This window comes from Ixodes scapularis, unplaced genomic scaffold, assembly GCF_016920785.2.
Source record: "Ixodes scapularis isolate PalLabHiFi unplaced genomic scaffold, ASM1692078v2 PGA_scaffold2__306_contigs__length_199485367, whole genome shotgun sequence".
NCBI lineage: Eukaryota > Metazoa > Arthropoda > Arachnida > Ixodida > Ixodidae > Ixodes > Ixodes scapularis.
The window spans coordinates 176,230,304-176,247,222 of record NW_024609857.1 but is presented as its reverse complement, the minus strand read 5'-3'; the positions used below and the strand labels follow the sequence as shown (position 1 = coordinate 176,247,222).

At 43.2% G+C, this 16,919-nt stretch overlaps 1 protein-coding gene across 1 annotated transcript in view; it reads left to right on the top strand.

Annotated features, from left to right (window-relative positions):
* Positions 1 to 2,928: 2,928 nt before the first annotated feature.
* Positions 2,929 to 16,919, top strand: part of LOC115328074 — a gene marked incomplete at its 5' end in the record, with an annotated part of 148,515 nt that continues 134,524 nt past the window's right edge. Inside the window, 3 exons of the mRNA XM_040222690.1 lie at positions 2,929 to 2,989; positions 6,565 to 6,686; positions 6,815 to 6,880. Coding sequence (XP_040078624.1) covers positions 2,929 to 2,989; positions 6,565 to 6,686; positions 6,815 to 6,880 — 249 coding nt within the window. The remainder of the gene's footprint in view (positions 2,990 to 6,564; positions 6,687 to 6,814; positions 6,881 to 16,919) is intronic.

Here is a 16,919-nt window from a genome sequence, read left to right as displayed (position 1 = left end):
GAACAACAGTTTCCATCAATAGCGAGTTAAAATCAGGCAAATGCAGTGCTTTATACACGTCAATGTCCTTACCAAGGCATAAATCATAGGAAATGTTCTTTAACTAAGAACGTAGAATCATATTAATTCCAATTTGCCAAAACAGAGCAACATCACCACAGACGGTAATGCCGTAAGAGTAAATTGTGGACTACAGCATGTACAACACTTTTTCCAACGGATAGTGGAAGAAAAAATCTCGTTTTGTATAACAAACAAAACATTGCACAAATTTTCGTACACACATGAGCAAGATGAGTGTTCCAGGTTAGGTCACTGTCAAAGAATAGGCCAAGATATTTTACAGATGAGGCATTCTGTCTATACTATAGTATATACATACTATAGTACTATGATTTCTATAGTACTATGACTATGACATTTCACAAAAAAGGGCTGTACCTGCCAATATCTTCTGTTTCCTCTCTCCATCCCACTGCATCATTATTTAATGCCCTAAGAATAAAAACAATTCAGCAAATATACGCTTTCAAACTTTTAAAAACGTATTGTAGGGCTGTTCATCAAAACAACATTTATTATATTCACTTAGCTAACCTAAAACATCGCATCTTCCTGCGCGACCTCAGGCAAAATCAGCCCTGGGTAATCCGTTCATCCCGTACAAATTACCTAATCGGACGCTTCATTACAATTTGTCCTCCATACTAAACACTCTACAAAAAGAGTATAAATTTAGAGGCACTTTCACGTAAAGGGATAGTGAATTTGATATTTTCTCTATGACTTTTTGAATACTGGCGTTGTTTTTATCCTGTGTGCTTTCTTTCTGTATTTGCTTCCCGCTCTCGTGGTTTATTGTCGGGTATTGTGTATTTCTTTTTTTGCCTCAAGTTTTCATTACACATAACATTTGTATAAGATGTGTCTACATGTATATAATATTTAGTTGTTTTCTTGTGTGTTTTCTTTTGTTTTTATTTAGCTTTTTGCTGTTTCGAACTGCACGGGGGCTGGGACCTTCGTCTAGCTGCCACCCAGCAGCTTTTTGTTCCAAGTCCAAAGTTGTCATGTAAAGAGATGTGACAACAAATAAAACTTGATTTGGTTTGATAGTATATATATATATATATATATATATATATATATATCAGTGTGTCGAACCGAAAAAAATACGGGTTCGGTTACGGTCCAGGTAAATTTATTTTGTTCCGGTTCAGTTCCGGTTCGATTAATTCGATCCGCGAACAGGTTCGCGAACCGGTTCGGGGTGCTGAACCGGTTCGCGAACCGGTTCGGGAATTATAAATGACAAATTGCAACATCAAAATAAATTACAAATAAAACACCTGAAATCAGCACATACGAAACGGGATACATCGTAGTGTAAGGCTCAGGGATTTCTACCAGGAATGGCTTCTTTATGTGCACTCAAACGTTACCTCACCGACGTTTACGCATTCGGACTTCATCTAATTGGGTCCGACGCAGTAGCTGTAAAATCCGCGACCTCCTTACAAACCCACTTACAAGTAGAACTTGCTAACTATCCCGCCACCTCGGCGTGTAAGCAATTGAAGGAACAGTTGGGAGAAAATACAGCTTTCTTTACATGAACTAGCCTTCGGTAACTCAAATTAGACCCTTAAAGAAGTTTTCATTAAACAAGATATGGAATATGAAAAACACTTCACCGAACGCAACGCCAGGAGGACGTAATAGGATAAATATTAAGATAGAAGAGTTCGCTGTCTCACGTATATGTTAGCTTCTAAGTGCCTATACGAAACCGGATGCATTATTATCAAACTCCACAGCCTTTTCTTTTCTCATTCCGATGGAAGCAAGCTTCAAGAACTCGCGCGTTCTAGAAACGTGTTATGAAATGAGCACACAGCAGCATTTAGGATTTACGAGATTGTAGGAAAATTAAATCCCGTGACGCGATTCTTTTTTTTTTTTTGCACAGTCTTCCAATTTTCTTTTTTCCGTGCAAGCCGCGACCAGCGCAACACTGGTTCCTATGTCAAGATTCATGGATGCAGCGTTTGTCAAGATTCATAGATGCAGCGTTTGTATACCTAAGACTGAGTGGAGAAGAAAAATATGTAAGCGAGGTGTGTGTCAGTTGACGGCACTTAAAAAACCAATGGCATTGATAGCACATTCATTGTCAACAGCGCGTGGCCGAACCGTTTTGACATGAGCCGGTAACCGTTATATTTTTTCCGGTTCAGTTCCGGTTCGGGTTCATCGCGATAACAATATAGCGGTTCGGGTTCGGGTTGTTCCGGAAAAAACACCGGTTCAATTCCGGTTTTCGGTTCGGTTCGGTTCCGGTTCGGTTCCGGTTCGACACCCTGATATATATATATATATATATATATATATATATATATATATATATATATATATATACAATAGAAAGCTTAAGGAACGCAGGAACTGGCTCATTATGTCCAAACTTGCTTAAGGTTTTCTTGGTTAATCGCCCAGTACTATCGGTTGAGGAACAATAACAATACTCAGGACACACAACACCCCCGGGGCCCTTGAGTTCTCACTTAGTAGAGCTGAAGACATTAGTATGCAAAATTAAATGATCTCACAGTTTAAACAAGCCTCGGCATCACGCCACGATTATTGATGTTGACGGATGTGAGTTTTTGTATTTCATTCGGGGCCTCATTTTAATATTAAAGCTTCCGGCGTTTGCAGCAAGATAAAACTTCCGAAGTCTAGTTTACGCTTTGCCCCAGTATTATGAAAAAAATTTGTCTGTAAATTAGTGTAAAAAAAATTGACTTTTGTTTTAAATGCGATTACTTTTTCTTGACATCACGAACTAAATCCTTGTGTTCGCAGCTATATACACACCACGTACATTATCTTAAAACGTTTATCGCATTTGACACTTGAAAAATTTCAGAAATTATAGTGCCCGTAAAAGCCGCGGGTATTGTGGATGGACGAAGACCTCAAGACTTTGGTAAGTACGACACAAACAGGAAAACAAATTCGCACGTTGCCGTAACATACTTATTCATATGTAGTATACTGTATATGTTAATTAGAAGTATTTGTCGTTTTGGAAGTCCGTGGCATACGAGCTCACATTTGTGCATATCCCCCCCTCTCACTTACTCATACTGGGTGCACGTTATTCTGCTCGTTGCGCACTTCGTGCGTCTGTTTACTCCTAAAACGCGTTCACGTGCTTTTGTATCTATGCGACCTTGACCAATGACGCAAATAATCCCTGGAGAAGGGGATTATTATGCTTTGCACCTTTGCACTTATTTGCATTATAAACTCGACCAATGACGGTGTGTGCTTGGCTGCCTCGTCATGGCGCGTTCCATGCGTATTCTTTATGTTGCCTTTTGATTGCCGTGCCTCCGCGATGCATCTCGATGCGCCGAAGAAGCGTTTTGGAACAATTGCTCGCTGTATTAAACTCGCATGCTCACAAATGTTCTGGAATGTTAACTACCCGTCATTTCACCGTACATTGGCAAAGAGCGAACGTTAATTGTCTATCGAGGCAATCGAAGTGACTGAAGCGAAATACGTGACAGCTGTTTCCAAGGGCACAGGCGCTCTTTCCAAGGAAACCCAAGAACTTGTATTAAAAGAGTGGAAGGAAGTTTTCCTTTAGCCGAACTTTTCGGCGTCCCAGACGTCGCATTTCGTTTCACCCCCTAAAATTTTAGTCAATTCAAACTCGTACAACAAAAATGGTGTTTACGATTCTCTGTAGTGCGAAATTGGAGCGCAGCTCTTGAGGGGGAGAAGGGGAGGCTACGCCCCTCCTCTTCTTCCGTACTCTCTCCTCCTCCCCTCCTCCTCCCGTCCTTTTCCCCACCTCCTCTGCACCACCTTTGTTCCTCCTCCCATCCACCCCTCCTCCTCCCCACCTCCTCTCCCCTCATTGTCCTCTCCTCCTTTCTTCCTCCTCCATACCCTTCCCTCCTCCTTCTTTGGACCCCCCTCACCCACTCCTTCGTTCCGGCCCTTCCTTCTCCTCTATAGTCCCCGCCTCCCAGTTTCCCTGCTAAATTTAGCTGAAAAATTGACACCACGTGACCTCAAGACCAATTTAGTTTCTCGCTAAATTTCTAGAGGTATGTAACATCTCATACTTGGTGTCACGTCACCTATGAAGAAATTCAGTTTCTCCGCAAGATTTGTCGGGAAAATTGACGTCACGTGACCTCAACAGCAACTTAGTTTTCCGCTGAATTTAGCGGGGCGATTCCTTGCTAAATTTTAGGGTGGAATTGAATTGGTGTTAAGGTCACGTGCAGTCGAATCCCCGCTAAATTTTTCGGGGAATTGAATTGGTCTTGAGGTCAGGTGACGTCAATTTTCCCGCTAAATTTAGCGCGGTGCCGCCGAAGCCGACGGCGACTCCGCGAAACACGGAAACGGACGCCTGAGAGATGCGCTCGAAAAATGAAGGACGTTTACAAATCTTTGTAACGCGAAACTAGAGCGCAGCTCTTGAGGAGAGGAGGGTATAAAGAGGAGGACGTGCCCCTCCCCTTCTTTATACCCTCCCCTCCTCCTCTCCTCCTCCCCCTCTCCCCCGTCTCCTCTTCCCTCCACCTCCTCTTCCTTCCCTCCTTGTCCTCCTTTTGTCCTCCTCTCGTCCTCCTCTCCCCCTCCTGTCTAGTTCTTCCGCTATATTTTCCTCTAAATTTAGCGAAATTTCCCCGCTAAATTTAGCGAGTCAAGTTTCCCGCTAAATTTAACAAGTTAGTTTTCCCGTTAAGTTACCCCGCTTAATTCTAGGCTTAATAGAAAGCTACTAACAACAGCTTTTCAGCACGCATCGATCAGCTTCATAAACTTGGCATGCCGTTTCGTAGCACGAATCAATTCTTCGAGTTTTTTCCTTCCCAACACTCCATTAGTGTGGAATCATCTTGTTTGAACCATCCTCGAAAATGCCGGCAACGAACGTTTTCAAACTGGCATTACTAACGTTTTCGTAAACAGCCCCCACTAGAGGAGTATATGTAGACAGTTTGGCCGTTCATCGGGAAGTATAGGAGTCAAGTGAGGAGGCGCCATTGGCCGAAAGTGGGCTGGGCGTGTCCCCGGCCGTCTTAACTAATTCGAGTGTGGCCAACCAGGAGCCTGAAATAATACCCTGGTGGTGGTCTCGAGAAACGAAATTAATAAGTGCGTCGGAGTAAGTCTCGGTGACTGAAAATATTGTGAACGCCATGTTTCAATCATGGTCATTCAAAATCATGGTGGAAGAGCGCGACTAACGGAACGATCGTCATAATCCACACGCCAGGCGCCGACGGCCGAGAATCTGCCTTCCGAGCGGTCACACCCTGTCCGAGGAAAAACGAGTTCGAGCGTCAGATTTGTTTCTTTCATCTTTCTGCATGATCATAATCGAAACATCACGTTCATCCTATTTTCAAATATAAAATGGTGATCGGTGACTATATACGCTTATAAAACATAACGCTTATTACTGCACGCTTACGCGTTTATTAATACTATATACCTATTGTTAAAACTGTTTTCGCTACCACCTTAAGGGGATTCTTTTCGGTTTCTGGTTGGCCAAGAGAGCATGCCAAGCACTCTTTCTGCGCCTGGTGCACGCCATGGCTCTGCCCGCGCCTCCCATTGACCAAACTCTCTGTATACACGCCTATGGCCCTAACTACCGTATAATTATTTCAAAAGTATATATTTTTTCTTTTTATTGCGCTTTCTGATATCACCCACTCCCCAATGTAATGCAATTGGGGCCGAATGTAACTAAATAAATAAATAACAAAGTGTTACGCTGTCACGGGTCTTGAACCTTATGGTTTCGCAGCAGCGGGGGGGGATCTGGCAGGTGCTTGTTCTGCTGCAGTTCGCTCTCCAGCTCCACACTCCATGGAAAGTTAGGCGTCAAGGAGTTGCGACGCCATGACGACTGTGGTACTCGCGTGTTCTCTCGTGTCATGATGGCGAAATTAGACAGCTTGACACTCCAACCTTCGGGACAAAATCTGTTGCCACATTTGGACCCCTTTCATCGCATCTACGGAATGTGATGTTATCACAAGAGTCGGCGACCCGTTCCGGGCACCGTATGTACCTACACTCGGTGGCAGGCCATGGAAGCCCCTCCCACCTCTTTTCACTGTAGCGGAGCGAACACTGGAGGGGAAGTCGCCTCTTCTCCAGCGTTCGCTCAGCTAAAGTGAGCAGAGGTGGGAGGACCTTCCCTTGAACTTATACCCTGTCACTGACTGTAGGCTGTGCAGACCGTATATATGCTCAGAAATATTGAAGTGCTCGACGTAGTTCCCTCGAACTTCATGTTTTTTTTTATTTATTTTATACCAGTGTGTTCACCTTGCACCTTATATACAGGCGCCACAATGTAAATAAATTCTAGTGACATACTATTATTACCCATCAATATAAAACAAATATTAATACAGCAATAAAAATAATATTATCGCTGTTGCCCCAGAGCGTCTGTGCGTCGATGAACTTTTTGCAGATAACATGAATTCTACGCCACTCTTTTTAAATCTGCAGATAAGCTGGAGCATCACAAAATGTGGCTGGGAGTCCAAATGCTATATGATGATACGTTTGTACAGAGCAGCGTGAAACTTTCGGAAAGCACAAACCAATATCTTTTAGCACTGTTACAAGCTGTGAGTAGTTTTGAAACTCCTAATTTTTGTTTTGAATCCCGGTGGTGGAATGAGTAATTTTTCAGACCAAAATGATATGTGGAACATTGTTAACTCAGGCCATATTGAATTAGATTTTTTCTTTACAGGCTGAGTTAAGGTTCGCAAATATAATGGATCCTGTCATTGAACTAGTATTGACGAAAACAACCCGTGTGAGTATGCTGCCTTGTTGATTGCAGATATGTTTTTGAATATCTATCAAATGGGTAACAAGAGCTAGGGATCTTGGAATGCTGAGGATGTAGTTTGGCAGATAATAATTAAATAGGAATGGGTTGTTCTGCCTACTTCTTTCCTTAAGGTGCCACCTGCGCGTCTACGGGCATCACATTATGCCTATAATATTTTCCCTGGCTTTGGAACGCAAGGAGCCAACAACGGTACAAATAAAAAACACGACAGACACGGGCGGCGTTCGCGTCCGTGCCTATTGTGTCTTCTGTTTGTTCACTGTGGCCACTTTGCGCTCAAAAAACCAAGACATTTTTTTTATCAACATGCTCTTCTGCTTCTATGTTCAAAATATTTCCTTTGGTTTAAGAAGTAACTCATTGCTTTCTTCCATTGTCTATATATTAATGGCAATTATGTAAAATTACAAAAAGCTCTTTTTCAGGGGTTGCATGGGCAGCTTGGAACCCTTTCAGTGGGTACAAACTAAAATTAAACGTTAAAAATAATATATATATATATATATATACAAATTCAAAATTAAAATCTTTACTTATTTCTCTCTGTTTGAAGAAGAGAGACAAAAAAAAAAGAAGAAAACTCTGCTACTGCTTGACGAGTCTCGGCCTCTCCACAGCAGCGGAGAGGACACAATGTAAATGTACGCAATCTTTTAGCTAAATTACTCACGACAGAATAAATAAACAAGACATGGTAGGGAGGAGGAAGGAAAACGACTGAACCAGATTCTAGAGATTGACAAAATGCACGGACACTCACAAAACAAAAACGACACCTAAAATATCGTCGCAAGATCGAATCATAATGTAGTCTCAGAATTCAAGTTCCTACTTGAGAGTACATCTTAGCACTGCAATAGGAACATTATGAATGTCTTTATGAATATTGCGGAGGAATCGAGTATCGGCGTTAGGTTAGCCGAAAGTACCGAACTTTGTATTTTATATTGCTGCTCACTCCATCTGGTCAGGACAAGATGGGTGAATCTAGGGAAGTCGTTTGGGATTTTGAAGAGTTGGACAAGCCAGTCTTCACAACAAACGTCAAGGAATCAGAAATGCTATGAAAACCAAACTTGTTCACAAGGAAAAGAAATCACGTGTAAAATTTTCTGAGGGCAGATAACCCAGGATAGTGTAGTTTGGTGTCCTTTGACGTTGAGGACATTTACTACTCGATCCTTCATACTGAGTTGATGCGGGCCGTAGATGAATGTATTGAGTCCAGCGGGTCCGTTGCTTTTATGAGCACCAGCGGCATTTCGGTTGACTCATTTTTGGAGCTCCTGCGGTTTTACCTCTACGCCACCTATGGTACCTTTGAGGATGACACCTTCTGGCAGCAGAGTGGATTTTTTATAAGTTATAACGTTGCACCAATTCTTAGTGTTATTTACCTGGCGAGCTGTGATCAGACCATTAATGAAAGGGTGGGTGATTGTGTCCGGAAAGTGTTCCGATAGATAGAAGATTACCTTGTGGTGCTTGTTCCCAATCCGAACGATGACCGTGATCGCGATGCTTTTGATATTTTAGGCCTCTTTAATGAATGTTCTGCCGGTTTAAAGTTTAAGGTTGAAAACCCCACGGGCGAAGCTTTGCAATTTTCGGACTTGATATTTTGCCTGGAGGCACGCCATGTATGTTGGTCCTGTGAAACTCGGTTGAGGAAGGGACCTTTGCCGTTTGTCTCCGCGCACTCCAAACTGGTGAAGCTGGCTATAGCGGTGTCATGTGTACGATACCGTTAACCATGTCGTCTCACCACAAGTGCGAGAGCAGTCTTCAAACGCAGGCTGCTAGGCTGATCTCATCAGGCTTCCTTTTGGGGTCATTGTGGGCATTGCTGAGTCTCTGCTAAAAAGTTCCAGGGCCCTGCTGGCTCTCAAGTATGACAAAAACCGGCGTCGAGACCAGAAGCCAGATTCACGAAACGATCTTACGCCAAACATGTGTGTAAGGCAAAACGTAAGAACAAATCGGTATTCACAAAACAAACCGCGATTAAAAATAAATATGTCTAGATGTACAGGTATCGGGAAGACTCTGGACGAATAAACACCATACAGATTGACTCTCTACAGCAAACTGTAACCGGTCTTGAGTAAATTAATATGAAACAAACAGCAAAAATTACTGAACTTGAAAGCAGGAGTCGCTGTTCAAACCATGTAATCCATGGTATCCCCGAAACGCCTAAAGAATCCGGTAACCAATTAAAATGAGAAGAACACGTTGACCTTTTTCAAGACAAACAAGACGTTGCGTGCTCTGTGCTCGGCCGTGGCGCTTGCTCAAAAGCTTGGAAACGTGGCTCCAAAAAACCGATTGTTTAATACTTTCAGGATAACAATGAGAAAACATAATTTCTTTGGAATGCTAAAAAAAAGTTAAAGATTCCAAGTTGTTTATGAACAATGATGGAAAATACTGTGGGAGAGCGCAAGACGCGATAAAGATAAAGGTGCCCGTGCTCACCTATTCATTTGTTGATTTGCTTGAAGAGAATGACAGAGTATTTGCATGGGACGAAAACAAAAATGCACGCGCAAGTATTTTAATCACGATAAAAATCCCCCCTTCTAACTTTCTTGAACCTCATCGTAAATAGTTTCGACTTTCGAACTTAAATGCACAAAGTGTTGTAAAGAAACCATACGCACTTCAATCTATGCTTCTTATGCATGACCCGCCTGTTTGTGTCATAAACGAAAGCTGGCTTACCGATTATATTAGTGTCGGAGAGATATTTCCGGATCAGTACACCGTATTTCACAGAGATCGTGACGAAAGGGCTGACCGACTGGCTGTTTTAATTAAACCAGGCATTGGAGTGGCTCAGAAAACCCAAATAAAAAATCATGACAGCTTGTTTTTTACGCCTCAACTGTCGCGGTAACGCTGTTATCCTTTGAGCTGTTTATCGACTCCCCTCTGGTACTCCTGACGCATTCTGCAAATTATTTGACCATTTGTTTAAATTTAGCAGCCATAAAAAATCTGGTTAGTGACTTATCCGTTGACAGGGCAAATATGTGTGGTTCATGTTCTGCAACAGAAATCATTTTTGATATGGTGCTCGCCTTTCATCTGACGCAATTAGTTACGGATCCAACCAGACTATGTCGTGCCGGTCACTCCATTCTTGATCTTGTTTTCGTAAACAATTCGCTTTCTGATGTCAGCATAACTGTTTGACAGCATGTTTCACCTTAAAAAAGAGATATACATTCGCCTTTCAACGACTTTTTTGAGCTGACGGAACTAGCATATTGACTATCTTGACATCAACATTGATAATTGCACTTATTCAAGTTCTGAGGTATTTTGGCTGCAATGTAAGCACTTATGTAAGTGCTTCCATGACAAATTCCTACCTACAAAATTCAAACGTATTAATCAGGATAATTAGTGGATTAATAGAACAATCATATATCTCAAGCGAAGAATAAAACGAGCGAAAAAATAATGGCCGATTAATCGTCAGGTAAAATAAAACCTCAGGGCGATTTTCGTACCCGAAGTTCTGAGGCTAGGAAAAAAATATTCCTTTTGTACGCCTCTAAACGTTTTTAAACAGGACCCTCAAAAAATTTGGCACCACTTGACTAAAAAAAAAAACACGTTGAGCAAATTATGGTGAATGATGCTGTCTCCACTGTCCCTGGTGTTATAGAGTGACATTTCAATGAGTATTTCAGTCGGTATTGTTCGATAACTGTACCCATGATATGAAATTTGTACCGCATTAAACTGTCACACCGAGTTCATAACTTATTACGGCATAGTTGCTTTGCTGTTGTCATTGAAAACGAAAACAACTGCTGGTTCTGATAAAATTCTAAACACGTTTCTACGAAGCTAAGCTGAGTCCCTCGCCCATTTCCTTTTCATTGTGTTTCGTACATAATACTGAAACACCTCGCTGCCAGAACCTGGGCACAAAAAAGGGGATTGCCTAGAAGTTCAAAACTACCGTCCCATTTCCTTGATTTCTTTTTTATGTAAGTTTATAGGGCATATCATCTGCGGTAAAATAAATCAACTGCTGGCAGCCGTAATTTCCTAACAGAGTTTCAACATGGCTTTCGCAACTACGACCAAACTCGTTATTAGCGTCCATGAGTTTGCGCAAATCTTCGATAGGGGAAGTCAAATTTAAGTGCTTTTTTTGGACTTCAGCAAAGCTTTTGATAAGGCGAATCATGAACAATTGCTTTTTAAACTTGAACAACTTGGTCTTCCACATGATGTTGTTGGCTGGATTGCTGCATAGTTATCCCATCGCAGAGCCTGGTTCCGTCGTAGGCTGTATCTCTCCAGTTCCGCCTGTAACGTCACGGGTTCCCCAAGGGAGCGTTTTAGGTCGTGTTTGTTCCTGGCGTATATAAACGATATTGTATCAATGATTGACGCATGTGTCCAAATACGTATTTTTGCCGATGATTGCATTATTTTTAAAGAAATAATTTCGAGCTGAAATCAGTTATTGTTAGACCATAATGTGCAGTCCATTGTATCATGATGTGATAGCTGGAAAAGGAAGCTTTATTCTGTTAAATCAACACTTTCACGTATTACCAGAAAAAAAACCTTTGAATATATTTATAAAATCGCGGACACCCCGGCTATTGTGAAGAGGGAACGCAAATGGATTAGTTTATTATATCGGACACACTTTCATGGTCTCCTCGTATACAACATATTTGTGCCTCGGTATCCAGGAAGATGAGTTTCTTTAGGAGAAAGCTGAAAGACGCTCCGATTCATGTTCAGCTACATGCTTATTATTTATTGGCCAGATTCAAGTTGGAGTATGCAAACTTTATGTGGGATCTATTTATTCAAAAAGACATTCGAAAGTTGAAGATGGTGCAATGTCGAGCGGTTTGTTTTCTTTACCAAAAACGTACAAGGCTAGATTGACCGTATCAATTTATACAGGCTAACAGAATGCACAGCCTTCAGACCAGAAGGAAACTTGCGCGATTAAAATTCTTCTTTTGTCTTCAACAAGGACAGACTCGCATAGGCCCGTTGAAATATTTTTCCCCCTTAGCGTGAAGAACTACGCGGCACAGACTTCAGTTTTCTTTAACACCCAATTTTGCGCGTACGAACACGTTTAAGCAGCTTTTACCCCCACACATTAGCGACTGGAACGGCTTACCTCTCGAACTATTTGTCGACGCCAACTTTGTACAAGGTCTCAAACGCATTGATGAGTAGCATGTTTGCTGCACCTTCATCCTTTAGTAGCGTGAGCTACACTAGCCGAGGTTGAGCAGTTTCGCGTGGCTCCCAAAGAGCCGTGCTCTGCATGTGCGAGGAGCAGTGACGTCACACGGCGCACAGCTGGCGCGCCGGAGCCGCCGCCGCCTCGCCCACCTTGCCGGTCTGCGCATTCGAGAGGGGTGACGTCATAGCCGCGGCAAACGCACTGGCGCCGGCGCTTGCTCAGCTATGCGCCTCCGTTGCGCAGTAGAAAAGTCTGACGCTGCACCGGAGCTGCTTGATAGCGCCTCTCAATGTGTGCGCTTAAGCTCACGCTACGTATATCCTGACATAGCCGAGCTAAGCCAACGCAGCTTTTTTGCATGGGCTTCCTACTACGTCTGGATAGGCATTTTTGTATTACTGCATGATTGCACTATATGCGGCTTGATGGTTGCTGTTCTCGCCTTCCTTATATATATATATATATTGTTGGAGACGTTGATAAAGGAGATTTAATAGAAGATAGGAGGAAAATGCGACCAGTATGAATGGCGGTACAGCATTCAAGAAGCGCTCGTGCCGAGCGCGCGCTTGGTAAAACCCCTGCCTGTCTGTCCGTACCACTTCTTCCTTACAATATCCCCCCGGTGCTGTAAGCGCCGGTCCTCCGGCGCGTTTAGATTATAAGTCTTGGCGGTAATAGGGCTTCATGCGGCTGATGTGTACCACGTAGGAAGACTTGGAGCGAAGGTCGCGGTGCGGCGTGACGGGCTCGACTTCATAATTGGTTGGGGAGAGCTGTCGGATGACACGAAGGGCCAACAAACTGTTTGAGTAACTTCTCGCACTTGCCCGGTGCTCGCCGGGAAAACCACAAGAGGACTTCGTCACCTATGTTATAGGCAGTGGAGAGGTGGCGGTCGTCATAGCGCAGTTTTTGTTGTTGCTGGGATTTAAGGGCGCGGATGCGGGCAAGCTGACGGGCGTCTTCTGCTCTGGAGACAATCTCCTCTGCGTATGGTTGCATGAAGTTGTCAGGTCGGTAAGGTAAGATCGTGTCAAGGGGTGTTAGGGGTTTGGATGCATAGAACAAGTAGTAGGGAGAGTGTCCCGTGGTAGATTGTCGTGCAGTATTGTATGCATAGGTTACGTAGGGGAGGATGATGTCCCAATTGTCCTGATGATCGGCACCGTACATTGAAACCATGTCAGCCATAGTATGGTTGAAGAGCTCTGTTAATCCATTTGTATGTGGGTGGAAGGCTGCTGTAACGCTGTGAACTGTCGAAGAAAGGCGGAGGACATGTTCGAGTACGTTGGATAGAAAGGGAGGGCCTCGATCGGTGATTATGTATTGTGGAGCTCCATGGCGCAGCAGTATCGAGTGGATGGAAAAGTTTGCGACTTCGTGGGCGGTAGCGGCGGGAACGGATGCCGTCTCGACGTAGCGTGTTAAATGGTCAATCGCAACAAGTATCCACTTGTTGTTGCGAGTGGATTGGCGAAAGGGACCAAGGAAGTCAATTCCGATGCGTTCAAATGGGCGGTGTGGTTGGGGAAGGGGTTGTAGGCAACCTGGAGGCTTTGTGGTAGGACGTTTCTTGGTCTGGCAGTGGTGGCAAGCTCGAACGTACTTGCTGATGCTGCGGGTCATGCCGGTCCAAAAGTAACTGCCTCGGACGCGAAAGTGAGTTTTAGAACATCCAAGGTGGCCAGCTGTAGGGTCGTCATGGTTTGCTTGGATAAGATCCTTTTGTAGCCGGCGGAGAATCACTAAAAGCCATGGCCTTCCTTGTTGTGTGTCGTAGTTTCGCCTATAAAGAATGCCATCTCTGAGTTGATAAAGGCGGGCACCCGAAGGAAAAATCCATCAATGTAACCCTGTTTGGCAGTCAATGTTTTCTAGTGAACCTCTGACTGTGCCTGACTGTGCGTCAAGCATGTCTGGTTGGCAAACATGTTACTCTGACCGACAGTCAAACTCCAGTCAGACTCCACTTGTCGGCTTTCTGATGGTTTACTGGTGGCAGTCGGCCGCCGCGAAATTCCATCAAGATGTCTTGGTGGAGATTCTGATTGTACATCGACTGTCTCTGACTGTACGTCAAAAAGCTTTGACGTGCAGATAGACGTACGGTCAAATGACGTAAAGTTCGTTCGGATGCCACTATTTCGTCAAATCTATGAATACGAAAAATAATCTATGCACAAGAAAACGATTTCGGGATGTGAACCCATAAGATCGCTGATGTTAGAGATATGACACGCAGCCGACCGACAACCTTGATCAGAAGCCCGCCGAAACGCCACCGAACACGCCACTTCACTTCGCCCATAGAGGCTTCGCCGAGCTTTCATGAACGATCGCTCTCGACTCGTATTGTTTGCCCGCTTGCTCCAACCTGTCGATCCTGCCCGGGCTCTAGAATGTCTTATGTTTTAGCACAATTTCTACTCGAGAAGACCCAGCCTGTTGTGAGTTCCGACGATGTAACTGACTTTAGCGGTGTAGTTGAAGACGATAAGGTGTACCAGGTCTACTGGGCCGGAAACGCGCGAACGAAAGGATCGTTCTACGTTGCGAAAGTACTCTACATGGCAGGTGAGCAGAACTGAAGTACGGCGAGTGATGTACGAGTGCTTTGCATAACATGCTGAAGGTTTAACTGCATTCGCAGCCGAAGCATCTCGTATAAAAGGAATGGTCAAATCGAGTTTCCTAAGCGGTGGCGTAACATAGTAGTTAAGGTGTCCGATTTGTGCGCAAGTGGTGGCGGGTTCGATCCGCGGTGGTCCTACTTTTTTTTATTTATTTTTTCTCGAACATTTTGTGTTATCGAGGCATTTGACGATATTTATGAGTGCGTATAGCTTTATTCTTATATAAATGCTGCCCTTGTTGATGAAATTCCCTTGGCAGTGGCAGTAAGACGTCATCTGATGGACCATCAGATGACGTCTGATGGTCCATCACGTTCCACCAAGGCTGCTGACTGGCAGTCAGTGTCCCAAATTACGTATCTTGATGGAATTTTCAATAGGGCACGCCGCTGAATTTGCACAGAAGGATGCGGCAAAGCACCTTCAAGGCATTGAATAATGGGGTGCAATAAGGAATCGAACCGTTGCTCTTCTGCAATGTTGACGGAGCTCAGGACAGCAGTTGTGTCTTCGTGGGCAGAGGGGTTCGAACATTGCGACCCATGGGGAAGGGGGCATCTGGAAAGGCTGTCAGCATCAAGGTGTCGCTTTCCAGATTTGTAATGGATCGTGTATTTATATATAGTCTTGGAGTTTCAGGGACCAACGTCCGAGTCTTCCTAAAGGGTCTTTCAGGGTGGCTAACCAGCATAGGGCGTGATGATCGGCTACAATAGTGAAGTGTGTGCCGTATAGGTAGGGACAGAACCAGGGTGTCGAACCGAAATTTTTATCGGTTCGGTTCCGGTTCAGGTTCACGGCTTTCGGTTCGGTTCCGGTTCAGCTCCGGAAAGCCAAAAATAACGGTTCAAACCGGTTCGAACCGGTTCGAACTGGTTTGAACCGCTAAATTGAGAACATATTTTCCGCCTTTTTTGGCAATATACACTATTTCCGTAGTGAAACGATTAACTATATAGTTTCTTCGATCGTCCGTGCAATTTACATTTGTTCATAGGTACCAAAATATTAAATTCAGTTATTTAATTTTGACGCAAGCGTAGAAGAAAATCTACATTAACATACATAACGTCGTGTTCATACGACTCAATATCTATTTGTTTACGAGTAAAATATATTTTGCCTGAATCAAAATGTTTAAGTACAAGAGTAAAGAGTTGAGCTTGTTGGTACATACCTGTAAATAGATCAGCTTCTAATTTACAACTATACTGTATTTTCTTGTCCTTTCTTCGTGTTAAAGTAAAATTCTAAAGTTCAAGCTGACCTATTTACACGGTATAAAATGTTGTAGCGAAGTGTGGTAGGTCGTCTAAAATACCCGTGATTGGTACAACTTTGTGTGTCAGTATTAAAAGTGAAATCGTGTCATTGAACTAAGCCATTAATTACATCACATAAAAATATGAAATGAGCATGCACCTCGTCGCTATACATCATGAAATAAGGTTTACGAAATAAATTTCACAATAAATATATATATATATATATATATATATATATACCGTGTGTTTTTGAGAAGATTTTCAAAAATCCTAAAAATAGGGCGATTGAAAAAAGAAGAAACTCTCTTCGGGAACAAACTACCAGCCACCGCGGACGTCAGGAATTGCCAAAAACTTACTAATTAGCCAGATAATTAATAAAAACTTCTTAATTAACTTTTTAATTAGGGGAAATAGACATATGGTTCCAATTAGAAAGTTGCTGAGCGTTATCGAAAACCACTAAATCAGTCATTTTCAAAAAGACTTTGAGCGCGTGAGACGAGTCTGAGACGAGTGCGCTCAAAGTCTTTCAAAAAGACTTTGAGCGCACTAAAGTTACCACTCGTGGAGCAGGTACAAGGCTAGCGGTTGCGGTAAGGCGCCCGCGCGATTTTTCCGCCTCTTATCTAGCCCCAGCCTTGTATACCTGCTCCACGAGTGGTAATTTTAGTGCGCTGCTACTCTTCTCAAGCCCTTAAAGTCTTTCTGAAAATGACTGATTTAGTGGTTTTCGATAACGCTCAGCAAATTTCTAATTGGAATCATATGTCTATTTCCACTAATTAAAAAGTTAATTAACAAGTTTTAATTAATTATCTGGCTAATTAGTAGGTTTTTGGCAATTGCTGACGTCC